General features: G+C 36.3%; 1 protein-coding gene across 2 annotated transcripts in view; it reads left to right on the top strand.

The window, feature by feature from the left end:
* The first annotated feature begins 4,078 nt into the window (after positions 1–4,078).
* Positions 4,079–17,118, top strand: part of TPM1_2 (tropomyosin) — a 29,821-nt gene continuing 16,781 nt past the window's right edge. The window contains exons 1-4 of one of the 2 annotated variants that reach the window (XM_051218122.1): positions 4,079–4,810; positions 10,756–10,933; positions 15,253–15,858; positions 16,160–16,293. In XM_051218122.1, the coding sequence (XP_051064558.1) occupies positions 4,749–4,810; positions 10,756–10,933; positions 15,253–15,858; positions 16,160–16,293 (980 nt within the window). In that variant the 5' untranslated portion in view covers positions 4,079–4,748. The remainder of the gene's footprint in view (positions 4,811–10,755; positions 10,934–15,252; positions 15,859–16,159; positions 16,294–17,118) is intronic. The other variant, XM_051218121.1, reaches the window with a different exon arrangement.

Here is a 17,118-nt window from a genome sequence, read left to right as displayed (position 1 = left end):
ATTTCACATCTTCCAGAGTTTCTTCATCAAATATGATTGACAGACATTTTCCTTTCTAAACCAGAAAACGGCCCACTGGCACAAGAGATCGATAAGTTTCCATTGTACTGTCGATATATGGATGATACATTTATCCTTTGTAACGAGCATACGGACTTGATAAGAACACTCGAACAATTCAATACAGCTCATCCGTCCATAAAATTCACATGTGAGAAAGAAAATGGCGGTAAAATAGCCTTCCTAGATGTTCTGCTTACGAGGAGAAAAGATGGATCGCTAAAAAGAAACATAAACAGGAAAATGACCTGGACGGATCAGTATACCAACTTTCTCAGTTCCGTTCCTCTACAACAAAAAAACGAACCTTATTAAGACACTACATCATAGAATCAAGACTATATGCACTATGGATACGATTGAAGATGAAACAAAGACATTGTTTACAACCCTGAAGGAAAATGGATATCCGGAGAAATTTATAAATAAAAACTTAGCCAATCACAGACAGCGTAGAGAATGCCCAACGGTAAATAAAAAGCCTCTATATATACGCTTACAATTCAGAGGCGACACATCGAGTGAAATGTTAAGAATTAAGTTAAGTAGATCAATTCAAAGGACTTTTAATGCAGCTAAACTACAACTAGTATTCTTCACACAATCAATAATCACTCCGAGGTTGAAAGATATATTACCTAGACTAGTCACCTCCTTCTGTATCTATCAATTCAACTGCTCCTGTGGTGCAAGTTATATTGGCAGATGTTCTAGGAATTTGTACATTCGAGCTCGTGAGCACCTACCTGTGTGGTTAAGCAAAGGTGTTGTCAAAACTGTTAACAGCTCCATCTTAGACCATTTAGTCTAAACAGGACATACAGCCAACATGGAGCAATCTTTTGCAATCATCTATCGTGTCAACAGCAGTCTACCTAATTCCGTCAAACTGCGAATCCTACAGACGACTGAAGCAATTACTATTCGGATCAAAAAGCCAGGGCTTTGTATCCAAAAGAAGTATGTTCAGCCACTTCTTTTACCCTGGCCAACTAGCTAATAATCAATCTTATAATGTGGTGACGTAATCTGGTTAATGTTCACTTTATGTCCCAAACTTATTATTATTATCAATTTCCAGTTAGCACTTTCTCTTCTTAAATATTGACCTTGAAATTGGTTTCTTTTTAAACAATGTCCTTGTATATTTACATAAACATTAAAACAATTTTATAAATAGTAAAAGCAGAAATGAAAAGCGCGCGCGCACGCACACACACACACAGACATGAAAATAGTTTCCATGTTCAATAGGTTTGATTGTTAATCGATTTAAAGTGGAAACACATAGACACCTTCAGTCTATTGATGTGTGTGTGTGTGTGTGTGTGTGTGTAGATATGCACAGTTATGTGTGATTTTTTTGTGTTCACCCTACTGGATATTGATTACTTTCTAAACCAATTATAAAATGAAAGATGGGGAAGATAGATAATTGATTGATTTTATTTATGGTGTAAATATCTTGATACAAATTAACCATTTATAAGCAAAGATGGATAGTAGCTAGCAGTAGAATACAAGACGCGAGTTTCGTCCTATTTGGGACTCGTCAGCTGGATATACCTTCATCTCAGACTTGTTGTTGTTGTTGTTCATTTTGGGACTCAAACCCAATACCGTTTGCTTCAAACGCCATCTCATTATCCACTTAGCTATTGAGTCCTGATAGCCACTTGCTTGTGCAATGGAGTGAAGTTGAAATTCACTTGGTGTTTGATTGAGATCATGAACCGATTGATGTTAGTCCACCGTTGGAAACCTGGAAGTACTGGACGACCGTTTCGTTCTAGTGCTCACTGCTGAGGAGTCCCATAAGAGGACGAAACAGCCGTTCAATGCTTCAAGGTTTTCCATGGTTATCTAGCTTTAATTAACTCATGATCTCAACTATTACAATTAAAAATTAATCTATGATTTCGAAAGGAGTGATGAAATCAAAATCAATGAGATGAGAAGAGTTGCAAGAATGATGTATTAAACTAATGAGGCGTTTTACTAGTTATGGATTTGGCGAATCAGAGAAGAATAGAGTTTGACTTTTGGTTAATAACCCTGAAAGATTTCAGCATATCAACCTGATACTCAGTGTCAAAGAGATGTTTTGAAGTAGCGTTGCTGAAAGCTTTTAATTTCATTGGTCTAAGACTTTTGGAAACATGCACTTGGAATCAAACATAGGCCTTTCTTTCTGTTCCACTAATGTAACTGCTTTGGTAGGTACAGATAAATTTATGTATGCAGTTGATGGCGACGTGAAACGAATACCTATGGTTCTTTGATCGCAGTTAAGAACATATTATTTCGTTTTTGGCTGAGATCATGGATCAATTGATGTTAGACAGCCATGGAAACTCTGGAAGCACAGAACAACCGTTTCGTCCTAGTATAGGGCCCCTCAGCAGTGAGCATCCACAGTCCTTCGCGCAGGATTCGGACCCAGGATCTATCGGTCTCGTGCGCTAACGCTTAAGCTCCATTCCATTGAGCCGGCATCCAACGGTGTTAATGTTTAACTTTGACCAACCCACAAAATTGAGCGACCATCTTCCATTGTCTGAGGCAGATACTTGCCTCTAACTGACACTCGCGAGACTAAAGGTTCTGTACTAGGATGAATAAGCAATCCACTGCTTCTGGATAGATCAAAATTCGTTATGAAAGAGGGCAAGAAAGAAGATAATATCATTTAACTACTTTTGAATTTTAATGGTATCTTTGAACTGATATTGAATCCTTATCAAACTGTTTCAACATCCTATATTTTATTTAAAAGCACGTTTATCTTATGGAACGAATTATATCTGATATTCAGTTGGATACTTATTGTTATATCATTGATAGTTATCAGCGGAAAACTGTTAAATCTAAGCCTTATGTTAGCTGTCACATAAGATCGATGGTTCAGTACGAACGTCAAGGCAGTTCTACTGTACGGAGCTGAAACTTGGAGATCTATTACAACAATCGTCAAGATGGTACAAGTATTTATAAAAATTATTGTCTGCACAAGATACTCAGTATCAGTTGACCGGATACCATCAGCAACAGTATGAGTGAGAACAAACCAACTACCCGCTGAAATGGAAATTAAAATAAGACGTTGGAAACACATAGGACTCACATTACAGATATCACCAAACTGCATCACGAAGCAAGCCGTAACTTGAAATCCTGAAGGGAAACAAAAAAAAAGAGGAAGGTCAAAGAATACACTGTGTTCGATATTGGAAGCAGACATGAAAATAATAAAAAATTTAATGGGAAACAACCAGAACGGTTTACCCAAGACAGAATTGGATTAAGAATGCTGTTGTTCAGCCTATGCTCCTTCATAGAGGGGTAACAGGCTTAAATAAGTAAGTAATAATATTTGTTTGTTACTAAGTTGAACATATTGGAAAGATCAAAAAAATTTAACAACACACACACTATAACTTCACTATAGTTTGGGGAAAATATTCTCAAGGTTGATTTCTATGCCATATAAAGAACAATGAACTAGTATTACGTAATCGTATACAATCCCCCCCGATGACTTATTCATTTTTTTTTCACTTATTCTTAATCGTTACTATGTGGAGTTGTGAAAATTGTTTTCTGATGCTTAACAGTTACATATTCACATTACTGACGAATATCAAACTAGGACGAAATACATTTCTAAATCTTATTAGTTTTTTTTCTGATAATAATCATCTGCTCACTAGTGATTGACTTCAAGAGATACTCCTGGAGTTCTAGTGAGAAGCCGTTACCAGTAAAGTTCAACTAGGTCTGTTTTGAGATATCAACTCACTGAAGACAATGGTATATGGTAGCGCGACTTCGTGGATTGGTTGAAGTTAGACATTAACACCATTGGATGCCGGCTCAATGGAATGGAGCTTAAGCGTTAGCGCACGAGACCGATAGATCCTGGGTCCGAATCCTGCGCGAAGGACTGTGGATGCTCACTGCTGAGGGGCCCTATACTAGGACGAAACGGTTGTTCTGTGCTTCCAGAGTTTCCATGGCTCAGTGGTCTAGTTGGTTAAGCTCTTGGCGTGGGACTGGTAGGTCCTGGATTCGAGTCTCGCAGGGTGCGGGATAGTGGATGAACACTGCTGAGGAGTCCCATACTAGGATGAAACGGCCGTCCAGTGTTTCCAGGTTTTCCATGGTGGTCTAGCTTCAATTGACTCATGATTTCAATCTTTTATGATTATCCAACTAAATTCAATCTGTTATATAAACTGGTTTATTCTCATTCCACATTCACATATCTCAATATCAGTAACCAGCATAACAACAGAAATATATCTTCTATTATATTATACTAGTTCATTATCTACTATTTAAAAAATTATAAAAATCAATATAATTAAGAATAAAAAGAAAGTAAGGTATCATTATCCCCTTCTATCAAATACCTATCTATGTATGGTTAATAAGATTTAGGGAAATGAAATTTTTTTTAAATTCTTTATTATGATTGGTTAATTTCAATGAACCTATTCAATCATAAATTAAAGGAATGTGCTACACATAATGAGTGGGTGGATAAAAATATAAACGGATATAATAATCACTATGGGAGATAACAACAAAAAAAACCCTAATTAAACATTATTGTTATTTCGTTTCAGTCATTTTCTTGATCATCACATCATAGAGATTAAAAACACAAATTATTAACATTCATTAACATGGAGCATATTAAAAAGAAAATGTTGGCAATGAAATTAGACAAAGAGAATGCTGTAGATGAGTAAGTTGCGAGGGGGGAAGGGTTGATTTATTTTATTTTCTCTTTTTTGTGAAGGTTGCAAAGTTTTTGATTGAGATTGACAGAAGTTCAATGGTCTAGATGTTAAGCGTTTTATTGCATGAGACCAAAGGTCTTGAGTTCGAGTCCTGTGTGTAGAGTTGTGGATATTCACTTTTGAGTCACATACTAGAACAAAATGGTTGTCCAGTGCTTTTAGATTTTTACTGATGGTCTAACATCAATCAATTCATGATCTCAATCAAAAAAGTAACAATGTTATATTGATGATTATTTAAATATGGATATTTGAACGGTAGTGTTCATTTGGAGTAATTTTGTTTCATTCATTTTGATTCAACGGATCGGGTAATGTCATGTTTATAGGCACATGAATAGGATGATTTCAAATCAATTACTATTCATATAATATCATGAATTGATTATAATTGGTAACGATTTCAATGGTAGTATAATAATCCAAAAGCCTTTAGTCTTATTCTTAATGTAACCATTATTTATTTTATTTGTTTAAACACATAATTATCGGTACAAGAAGGTACCAAATAGATATCCGCCACATAAATCATTTGATACTACTCGTGTGCTCCAACCGACGTAGGTGTTTTTCTTAGGGAGCCACTCCTCGAGCCTTCAACCTAGAGGTTTAAACCACAAGGTAGTGGAGCAACGTAAGAAGATACAGTCCCATTGTAGCCGATCACCGATAATAGGTTCATACACCATTTGTTCAATCAGGATACTGGAGCCCATATGCACGATTGGTTTGGAATGAGAGTTTTTCAACTCCCCTATGTGAATCCTTCTTATCCACCAATCCGGTTAAAGCGCCAAACATTCGCTTTTTTTCCTCTTAATTTCGTAAACAACATATGTGGTGGGAGAAGGCAGTGAATAGGACTTCCTTGACAATGGTTGTATGCATGTGTTCATCTTTGAAGAATCTCATGCAATAACAAAACGACTGTCTAGTATTATATGTCTAATTGATGTTAATCATTGATATGAACTGTTTACCGGCAGTAGCCTGAATGAGAGTGGATAGATGTGGAAGACCATAATGATGACTTTGAAGTCATTCAGATCTGAACATTTAGAATATCAATAAGTATATATGTAGTTGAGAATAGTGATTGATGTTTTCTTATATTCTATAAAAACATATGACTGTACAGAAAGATCATTTAACTGACCATATCACTAATGATGTTTATTTTGTTAACCGTACTCTTGTATAATTTAATAGTTTATATCACTGACTAACATTGTTTAGACAATCACTGAAAACCAGGAAATCCTGGACAGTTATTTCACCTTAACATGGCAATGCTCAGTCAAACTACACATCCACGAACCCAAAGGAAATTGAATCGAAGTTTTACTGATCTGATCACTAGTGTCGAACCTTTACACTATTGAATTAGCATCCATAGACTTATGTGTCTAACTTCTCATCATAAATATCTTGATAGTATGGCATTGAAGATTTTGTAGTCTGTATAGATGAATTAATTTCACATAAGGATAGGTAGTGAGTCTTCAGGTAGAAGTTTGTAGTCAGATAAAAGTTTTTTCTGATGATATTGTTCAGAAGAACAATAAAAGCTCTACAGGCAAACCATCCAGCTCAGAAAACAAAACCCTTTCAAAATCATCCACCTGAGCTACAAATCTTCTCCATTATCTCATAACTAACTACTCATCAATATTACTTACTTACTTCATTACGTGTACCTGTTATCTTCCGTGGAGGAGCATAGGATGGCCACCAACATTCACGATCAAATTCTGTCCTGGACAAAACTTTTTAATTGTTTCCAGTTGCTATTCATCCTTTTTATGTCCGCTTCCGATTCTCGGCACAGTGTGCTCTTTGGCCTTCCTCTTTTTCGTTTTCATTCAAGATTCCAAGTTAGCATTCATCAATATTAATCCTATCTATGTATTATCAGTCATAAAAATAGTTTAATAAGAGATTCTACACAAAGGAAGTAATGCAATGAACAACTTAAGAAAAGTATGTTATTGAGATGTTCTTACAGTTGAAGCGTGAACAGTAAATAAACGAATAAATCACTTATCTCGGAGTGATTTACATTTTACGATCAATGATTTATCCGAGAAGTTTTGATTGAATGAAATATTTATACTCGTTCTGCTCTATTTTACGGATGCGAAGCTTGGCCATTAAGGGTAGAAGATATTCGTAATTTACTAGTATGTGATCACAAATGTCTTACAAATAATGCTCGTATCTGCTGGGATCACCGGTTAAGTAATAGTGAGGTTAGACACAGGGTATTAGGGAATGATGTTGGCAAATCAGTTGATACGGTTGTAAATCTTCATCGGTTGAGATGGTTGGGTCATGTAATACGCATGCTCAACCACCGATTACCACGACGCTCAATGATAAATAGTGCTGGAGATGGATAGAAGAGAGTTAGGGGTGGACAAACAATAAAATGGCATCAGCCCATAAAGTCACTAAATTCTGGTTTGAGCCATGTTGGTATATGCAGATTATTTGGTTGGAGTCCACGTGACTACGTAACCAATGTTTGGAGACCCTGGCGTAGGTGTATACACTCTATCTTACTTTCTAACAACTAATTCTTTCTCCTTGTATCATATTCTTCTATGAAATCAAAGCAATTAATTCATATGATCAGAGTGTAATCCATCTGAAGAATGTAGATTTATGTGTATGGCTTAAAGCGACCTCTTATCAAATTAAGAGATAATGGATACCATTTGGATGTTTAAAATGGAGTAGGCTTGGAATCCAAGGATAGTTGGTTAGAAATCAAATGTTGCTAGTGTAATGAACGAAGACGTGGGTAGAATAAATCAACCCGTATATTTGGAAAAATTCCACACAGTATTTTTAATCTATGAAACAATTCACTTAATACACAGTTTGCACATCTTTTAATTGTCTATAACAAGTCCTATCGTTCTTCCATTCCCGTTACTACTTAGACTGCTTTTGACTTTTCTTTCTCTTCTCTTCACCTTCTTCTTTTGTCGATAACGATCCTACCCCCTTAATTCCTGATACATACTACTTATATCTATCCGTATAAGTAGCACACACCATATAAAGATGATAATTTCATGACTAGATCTGATTTTACAAGGTGATAACAAATCATTATTATCAACCCTTTTTCATAAAATTTACCGTTTCGTCCTAGGATGGGACTCCTCAGAATTGCGCATTCACAACTCCGCATGCGGGAATCGGACCCAGGAACTTCAGTCTCGTGCACACTAACGCTTAACCTCTAGATCATTGACCCGGCACCTAACGGTGGTAATGTCTAAACTCAACCAATCCACGAAATTGTGCCAACGTCCATCATTGTCTTCAGTGAGTTACTATCTCGCAACAACATACGCTCACTAGTGACTGACTTCAAGAGGTATTTCCTGGAGTTCTAGTGACCAGTGGAGTTCAACCGGGTCTGTTGTGAGATAGTAGCTCACTGAAGACAATGGTGGACGGTGGCGCAATATTATGGATGGGTTAAATTTAGACATTAACACCGTTGGGTGCCGGCTCAATTGTCTAGAAGTTAAACGTTGGCGCGTGAAACTGAATGTCCTGCGTTAGGATCCCGCGAGGCGAGACCGTGGATACTCACTGCTGAGGAGACCCATAATAAGACGAAACGGTTGTCCAGTACCTTTAGGTTTTCCATGGTAGTCTAGCTTCAATTGATCCATAAATTCAACTATAATCAAATAAGCATTCTATTTCAAGTTATCACTTTGACAGAGTTTTGTTCTCTGAGCTGGATGGTTCAGTCGTGAACAAAACTTCATCAAAATCATTCACCTGAACAACAAATCTTCACCATCTTACGTTATTACTTAATATTAGCTGTTTAAAAATTTTCAGCGAGTAAACTGTACTTTCCCTCATGACTTAACACAAATCTATATTGATCTAAGTTGTTTTGTTTTATATCAACATAACGAGTGAGGAAACTGACAAGAGACATGTCAAACGAGTCAAAATAATAGTAGTATCAATGATAATGCGAAAAAAACCATCGGAAGACCTAGAAAAAGAATAAAAATACTCAATATTTGTAATAAAATGAGGAATAAATGTATCTATGGTGTTGTTGTGGTAAAAGAGGATAAAATTGTGAACAATCGAATGTATTTGAAGACAACATTAAAGAATGTCTTAGTAAAATTTGAGAACTATACAGGAAATACTTCATTTGCAAAATGTCAATTAATCGTCTCAGACTTCATTGTTCCTTCATTCACACATCAATCATTCTTTGTTCTCGTTCTCTTATCTTCGATCTCCTTAACCCTATGTCGTCACTTTCGATTAATTATACATACTACTTATATCTGTCGACATCAGTAGCGTACGCCATATTGTGACTGATTTTCAACCGTGTTATTTTAGTGGCCCGACATCTGACTCCAATAAGATTGTATGAATGATTGCTGTCGAAATGTATATGTCGCCTATTCTCGTATATAATCATCGACTTTAATCGCGTTAGTCAATGACGGATTTAGATAGGTCGAATAACGAGAATGGACTTTTGAATATATATATTTTGTGTATGAAGCGAATGGAATAGAGCGAAGCAAAATGACGCGCAGTGGAGATGGCGGTAAACCAACTCCCTTTTGGTCAAGCCCTAATCAATAATCATAGTCACACAAAAATAGGCTACAAACATGTGATAAATAGGATTAAAAAACGTACACACATATGTGCTCATATAAAAACAATGAAGATTGATAAGCGAATAACTAATAAGATCAAAATATGACTCAAATAGAATGAGTAGATTGGCCTATTCGAAAGCCAGAATAAGGCATATGGGCTTAACATAATAACCCACACTATATTAACACATAAAGTCTTCAACTATCGATTTTCATTATCTCATTGACTTTAGCAAGGAAGTTTATATTGGCTGCTTTTTTAATTTTAAACAATGTATTTAACTTCGATATTGGTTACTTCACTTGACTGATACATCATGGTGACAACTTCATATCTCTATGAAAGTCATAAGAGAATAATTATTCTTCGTTTGTTTAGTTGTGTTCACTTACTTGTTAGCTAATTTACCATTCCTTTTGCGAGCAATGATGGATAGTGGAAAGCAGTAGAATCCAGGACGCGCGTTTCGTCCTATTTGGGACTCGTCAGTTGGATGTACCTGAATCTCCGAGTTGATGTTCACTCTGGGACTCTAACCCAGTACCATTCGCCTCAAACGCCATCGCGTTATCCACTCAGCTACTGAGTACTGATAGCCACTTGCTTGTGCAATATTGTGGTTGTTTGAAAAATACTCATTTTGAAGTTAATCATAACCTGTGGAATTCAACCACATTGTCGTCAAGACATTTAGGCGAGACTACAATTTATGAAAAAACCAATCAGATTTAGGATGACAGGTCTCGGATTTTGGCGCGAAATTCATTCACACAGTTGTCAAAATAGCGTCTTGGTATTTTAGCTGATGTGATGAAAACCATAAATCTAATTCATAATCTTAACCACCAATTATAAATCATAATCCTTACCATTGATAATTGCTTTATAACCATCACTCAACCCTGGTAAGTAGGTAGATATTCCCAAAGCCACTTTAGAGTCACTCAAAGGTCGTTCATAAATTATAGTCTCATCGATACTTAGCTATCTACTGATTACATTGTATTGTTATCAAACTGACTAAGATCCTATAATTCTATTAAGCTAACCTCGGAACTTAGTGATCTGTGAGTAAGTCCTACGTATGATTAGGGATATAGACGTTTGAATGATCGCAAAGTTGGATGAAATGGTTATCCACCATGCCATCATTCTCAAAAAACCATTGTTTGTTTTCCTCAATCGGACTACTTTTATCGTTTTTTGATGATTTTTATAACAGGGCTGATCAACTAGAAGCAAAATTACGTGAAAAAGAATTAGAAATGCAAACTAAAGATGAAGAAGCTGCAGAAGTGATTAAAAAAATTCAACAAGTTGACACTGACAAAGAAACTGCACAAACTCAATTAGCTGAAACCAACACTAAATTAGAAGAAACCGACAAACGAGCAACTGAGGTAAGTAACTATGAATCCTTTTTTTGTCGTTATTATGAAATCAACAATTCACTCATTGAAAAGTGCCGCCATTTATTTGAGTTTGGTTAAATGAAATGGCTTATATGCAGTTTTTAATCAAAGTCCAATGGTTTTATTGTTATATGAGTTATTCACATTCAATCAGCTTGACTAAGTCCTAGTTTCATATTCCAGCCCTACTTCTACAAACAGAAGGATTACAATGATAACAACTACTACTACTGACAGGATTCGTAAGAAGAAATATACATTATGAAAGGCTATTTCACTCCCGACAAGTTCAGACTCCATTAGTCACGATTTTCCATTGGGATATTGGTAATCACGCTTCAAGCTAGTTAATAGAATGAATAGGATTGCTTTTCTGTCTGGAGGTTTCTAAGGGCTGTTTACAATTTAGAGATACTCCGCTTTTTGCTGAGGAGGGAGACAATAATTTATGAATGTCCTTTTAGCGACCCCGAAATGACCTCGGGAAAGTTCATCTACTTATCATGGTCAGCTTAGTTAACAAAAAGGCTGTTTAATCATAATGATGAGTGAATTTCTTGCCAAAATCTAGTATACGCTGTCTTTAATTTTGTTGATTCGTCCATAAATCATAGTGTCGCTTATACGAACTGTTAACGGATATCTGTCTCTTTAACTTGTGATAGGAAATTCTTTAGTGTCTTTACTCCAACATTTTTCTTCATCTAGTTGATCCATGCACAGGGACTCTCAAAAATATTTTTACGCTTCATAGTCCGTTGACTCATTATTTATAGTTATTGTGTGTATCAAGAGTCCTAAATGGATATGCTTTGGTATTCTTGCTGATAGCGATTTGAAAGTGAATATCACTCTTTGAATAACTGTGACATTCTTAATGTCATACCTGTCTCATGAATATACATAATGTAGTGTTCAAAAGGATTAGAAGTAACAGATATTTTAGAGTCAGTGGGCAACACGAGCATTTTTTACTCAATATTGCTTGTAAACGTCTTTACGGTAGATAAGTTTTTAAAGAGGTATGAACTGGATTTTTAGCAATCATTTTCGATTATTATACCAAGGTATCTTTCTGAATAGCTAGTGTATACTTGAATAAGTGAATATCATGATGTTTCGTGACAGTTGCTAACTTACAGTCGTCATGTTATAGAAATAAAACAATTGAATGCACCTTTGAATGATTCAAAAGAAAAACTCTCGGTTTCTAGCGCTCCGTTATATCACTTAACTGAACAAAGTTACTTTTAGCTTCTGCTGTTAGTACTTGCTTATTTTTAAACGCCCAAACTAGGGTGACACTAGAGGCTATTCTGTCTCATAACTCCCGAGGTGGAATTGATGTTATAAAATTTTGATTCAATAAACAGTGATGTAAGTACTAAGTAGGTAACAAGCAGTTTCAAATCTTCAGTGACGCTAAACGTTTTTTTAGTAAACTCCTGTCTAAATATCTCCGGATCATTTTTCCACATAGTTTTATGTTTCTGATATGAATCTGAAAAGTCGTCCATTCATAATATATATATATATATATATATCTTTGTCACTTATTGTCGGTGTACATTAAACTAGTCTATCTGGATCCTCCTGAGGAACTAAAATAACACAGCTTTGGTCTACAAACATTCGATCACGAACACGCTGCGTATGTTATCAGGTAACTAGGTCCTTATTGTTTGTCAAAAGAAATAACGGCTGGAGTAACTAAAGGTTACGCCTCAGAATTGTGGTCATGTAAGATGCCATAAAGAACAACCGATCTTCTCAGACTTGAGCCTTGATTTCACTTAACGGTTCTAGGCCATCAGTAGCGTTCACTGAGCTTATCTCAGTCAATCCGCCATAAGAACGGTTATATATCTGGCAGTTATTTTGGGGTCAAATTGCTTAGATGGAAACGAGCCATTAAGTACTTGGAAGCAGCAACCATCGCTCCATGTGTAGAGTAGCGTAAAGCAGACACGATTTAAAATCAACAAACACAGACAGGAAAGTGAGAGGAAACTGTGTAGGTGAAGTAGAGAAGGGGGAAAATAGAAGATACTATGAGATATATAGACGGCAAGGGTTTGACAACATCTTGCCCTATGTATTCGACAGCTACTTCTTTTAAAAAAGTCATAGTTTTAACGCCAACAAAGATGGAGACCGGTTATGATCTTCTTCACTTTTAAATACCATTTAAAACAGGAGGCAATGTTTTTTCTTTAGAATATCACAAGCACTTACATTGTTTTACGTAAGTTATCTTTGACGCAGGTTTCTCCACTCTGCCAGTCACATATAGGAATGGGGTTAGTCTGTAGAATACATCAACAATCTATTTGCCAGTTAGATAATGTGCTGTACTGCATCGAAAGCCTTGGAAAGAACGAAAGATAACTCATGAACAGTCGCTTTCTAAATCCAGAAAAATATTTCACTGTGTGGTACTAACATAATGGTTGTAAAACAAGATTAGCCTTTGTGAATGAACTTTTTGTCTCATGAGAGATCTTTCTAAAGTATTGTGTAAACCTTACTGTTTCACATAAAAGAGAGGATTTTATCCATACTTTTTGTCAGGGCATGAACTGAAGGCTTAAGGTATGTCAAGCCAACAACACGAGCACCTTTGTATATGCTCCCTCCCGTACTATAAATAGATGCGTGACTTGGGGTTCACCTCGATTTTTGTGACAGTCTCTGACTCAGGAAACCTTTTTTTCTTCCCACATTTCGATGCTAAACCTGTTTATTGACATCATATATCCATCAAGCGCTATGTTCGTCAACAGAATTGAAACGTATTTTTCTAAAAAAAAAACAGTTTTATATGCTTGCTTCCACACTGTCGTCGTTTTCCATGCGTAACAACTCAGATCCCACAAATGTTTGAAGATTTAGTTCTTTTGCAGCCTTACTCAACTGACTTACTACCAAAGCTCTATACTTCTAAGGTTAAAAGTGTAAAATCTCTGCTATTTGAAAATACACATGAAATAGTCCATAGTTTTTCACCTTCTGCAGCACTCGCCCTGAAAAATATCGATTGGCTGCTTCTAATAGTTGTCACGCTAACATACGATTTACATGAATACCCCTAGATCTGCAATGTGGGTTGAAAGGCTATTTATATAAATGAGAATAACTTATGGCATTTCAAATAATGTTATCATGCCAAACAAGTAGATTCAGACGAGCTTTTGTCACTTAATTTGAAGCTAACACATGAGCCTCTTAAGGGATTCAGGCATTTTGGTCTGTTCCAAAAACAAATAAAGTAAGGCTAGGTATGCGTTTCTGCACCACTTTTGCCGTATTTCTGGATGTAAGCCAGATTGTCTGTCATTAAAGTGTTCATACAAGTGATGAAGCTAATTTACAACAACTAAATATATTTGGGTAGAACGATAAGTGATATAACCACGACCTGTGATAATACATGATCATAATGGCATCATCTGCATATATTTCAAACGTCTGAGTAAACTAATCAGATCATAAATCAAGAACTACGTTGCAAACTGCTGGTAATCGAGGTAGTATGTAGCGGTTCACGTTAAAGACCCCACAGATATCCTACGTTTGATAACGCATTTGTCCGTAACACAATTATACTTCAAGGGTATCAAACAAGCCGGATCAGAAGTTAGGGATGAATGACTTCGAAGATATTTTGGTACAGTTGTCGTTATGTTGAGAAGTGTTTCATCTAAGCTAGCCAGCAGTTGCGAGGGATGGTTAGCGTGACGTACCCACTCGTGATCTGGTGTGGATGCGTGACCGAACGCCTTCAGCTAGGGTATGTTCGGCAAAACCAATGACGTAATTGTCAAAGACTTGCAGGAATATTTATTTCGGGTAGTTATTTACAGCTACAACGTTTAGCAAGAAGTAATTTTGTGTACTAGGAGAGCATGGAGTTTGGAGTGAGTGAGGAGAGCTGATAACCCATCAAGTGCACAAAATGCACTTACATTTAATGGGAGATGCAACAGACAACAATCAGCAATAACGCGAGCCTCAGACTATGACCATACATTTTGTCATTTCACTTTGACTGATAACATTTAATGCGAGTAGCACTCGAAGCCTCATTCTTTTCTGGGTAACGTAAATATTGAGTGCTTCTGGAACTACTTGAGATCGATTTTTAAACTTGTTTACAGAAAGTCAAGGTCAAATAATTCCAGATATTTTGCCTCCAACACTGAGACTATTTTCCAGAAATATATGGTTGTTACAGTACTATAGTACCTTAATATCACAGTAACAAAACGACTGATCATAACACTTTCTCGCATATCTCACCAATATAGAACAATCAAAATCATTCAGAGAATGTTTCGGGTGTAATCGAATCTACTAAACTCACCCCACGAGTCTCATTTTACGATACATCTCGAGAGTCTAATGAGCACACTTGGGACGGCTCAATTGTGAAGAATCGGGTTCATAAGATGAAGCACTTAACACACAAAGGAGTAAGAAGAAGGAATCAAGACAACCCAAGAATAAAGGAGGAGCCAAAAGGAATAAAAAGTTTTTTAACGTTACTTTCTTATGACTTGAGATTCGGCTACCAAAATCGATTGTCGGATGTAATAGAATCTGGAGTTCATCCAGTGGAATTACTCGGACCAAGGTTAGAACCTGAGGGTGAAGACCAAGTGACTTTAGAGAGCTATTCAGAGTGCAGGAATTTACCATACGAAGGGACGGATGAGCCGTTATTTTCCGATTATGGGAGCGAAAGTGACGATGAAGACGAATACATTAAACGGAGACGCAGCTCGAAGTTCATCGATGACAACTCTGCTATGGAAGAAGCTTTATCAGCCGTTTATCTTAATTCCGGAACACTCATAAAGATGGCAATTATTGGTGTTGAGCTGCAAAATGTTATCAAAGTTTCCTTACGAAAGGTGAGGATACTTTATTTACACCGATATTTTAACCGCCGTGTTTGGTTTTTATTGCACATTTTGGTCATAAGATATATTCGGAATATTTTAACTTAAGAATGTCCAGTCCTGTTATCGGTGCTGTGAAGTCTAAAATGCAAGGAATGAAGCTTCAAATTGACCAGCTTAAACAAGAGTTATCTACTAAACAAGCTATTTTAAGGAAGGAGGAAGAAAATAAAACCAAGGTATATAGTTTTTAAGACCTACTATATTTACATGGAGTCGAACAACTTCTTTATTTGTTTTTTTTTAATTTTAGGCCGAAGCTGAAGTCGCCTCACTACAGAAGAGAATTCGACAGCTTGAAGATGAATTGGAATCTACGGAGACTCGTCTTCAAGAAGCTACTGTTAAGCTCGAAGAAGCGAGTAAAGCTGCTGATGAAAGTGATCGGTTAGTTTATAATACTCAAAAATAACCTTTTAACCAATCATAAACACATGTCCTTCGTTGTGTTTACCTTTGCACTCTTGTTTATAAATGCTTATAATGAACTGGTCAGTTTGGTGGTTCCAGAGATTGTTGTTCCCTTGAAACATCTAGTGAATTGTAAAATTGCTCGTAATTCGGAAACATATCTTCACGAATTTCTTGAGCTTTGTTTCTGATTGTCATATTTCATGACCCAGTATTTAGTGCAATCCAGATTTCTAGTATGGTAACACAATCTCTAACACAAATTGGTTTTCGATAATAATCGAAAGCATATTTTAACACATTTCCCGTATTCTCACATAATGCGAAAATACAGTCTTTCCTTAGTCTTATAACGGATTCAAAACCAGGCTTAAGCAGGAAAATGTTTGTGGAATATAAAACTATGGCAAAATTGGATAAACCATTCTTAACTCCGTAAACTTAGGAATTAGTGGCTCCGGTTTCACAAAATAATGTCTACCTGAAAATTAGATCAAAGCATCACTGACAACATACTAGTTTAGAAGACCCTCTTAACGTACATTGCTCGAATTAGAACTGATATTGACTTTTAGGTTAAACCTGAAAGCATCTGGGTGGACAATTGTACTTGTTACTGAGCAATCGAAAAGGTCGTGCTGTTTACTGGTATCTGATAAATCTAATGTTTTTAGAACCTGCATCGGTACCGCCATGCGTATTCTGTATCAAATTCTTTGGTTTCCAATACTAAAACATTTCGTGATTGTAGGTGTCAATGAAGTCTTAATACAACCAACTATCTTCATGTATGCTCCTATG

The sequence above is a fragment of the Schistosoma haematobium genome, chromosome 7 (genome assembly GCF_000699445.3).
Source record: "Schistosoma haematobium chromosome 7, whole genome shotgun sequence".
In the NCBI taxonomy this organism is placed as follows: Eukaryota; Metazoa; Platyhelminthes; class Trematoda; order Strigeidida; family Schistosomatidae; genus Schistosoma; species Schistosoma haematobium.
The sequence above is the reverse complement of the archived record's forward strand: the minus strand, read 5'-3'. Positions and strand labels throughout refer to the sequence as shown.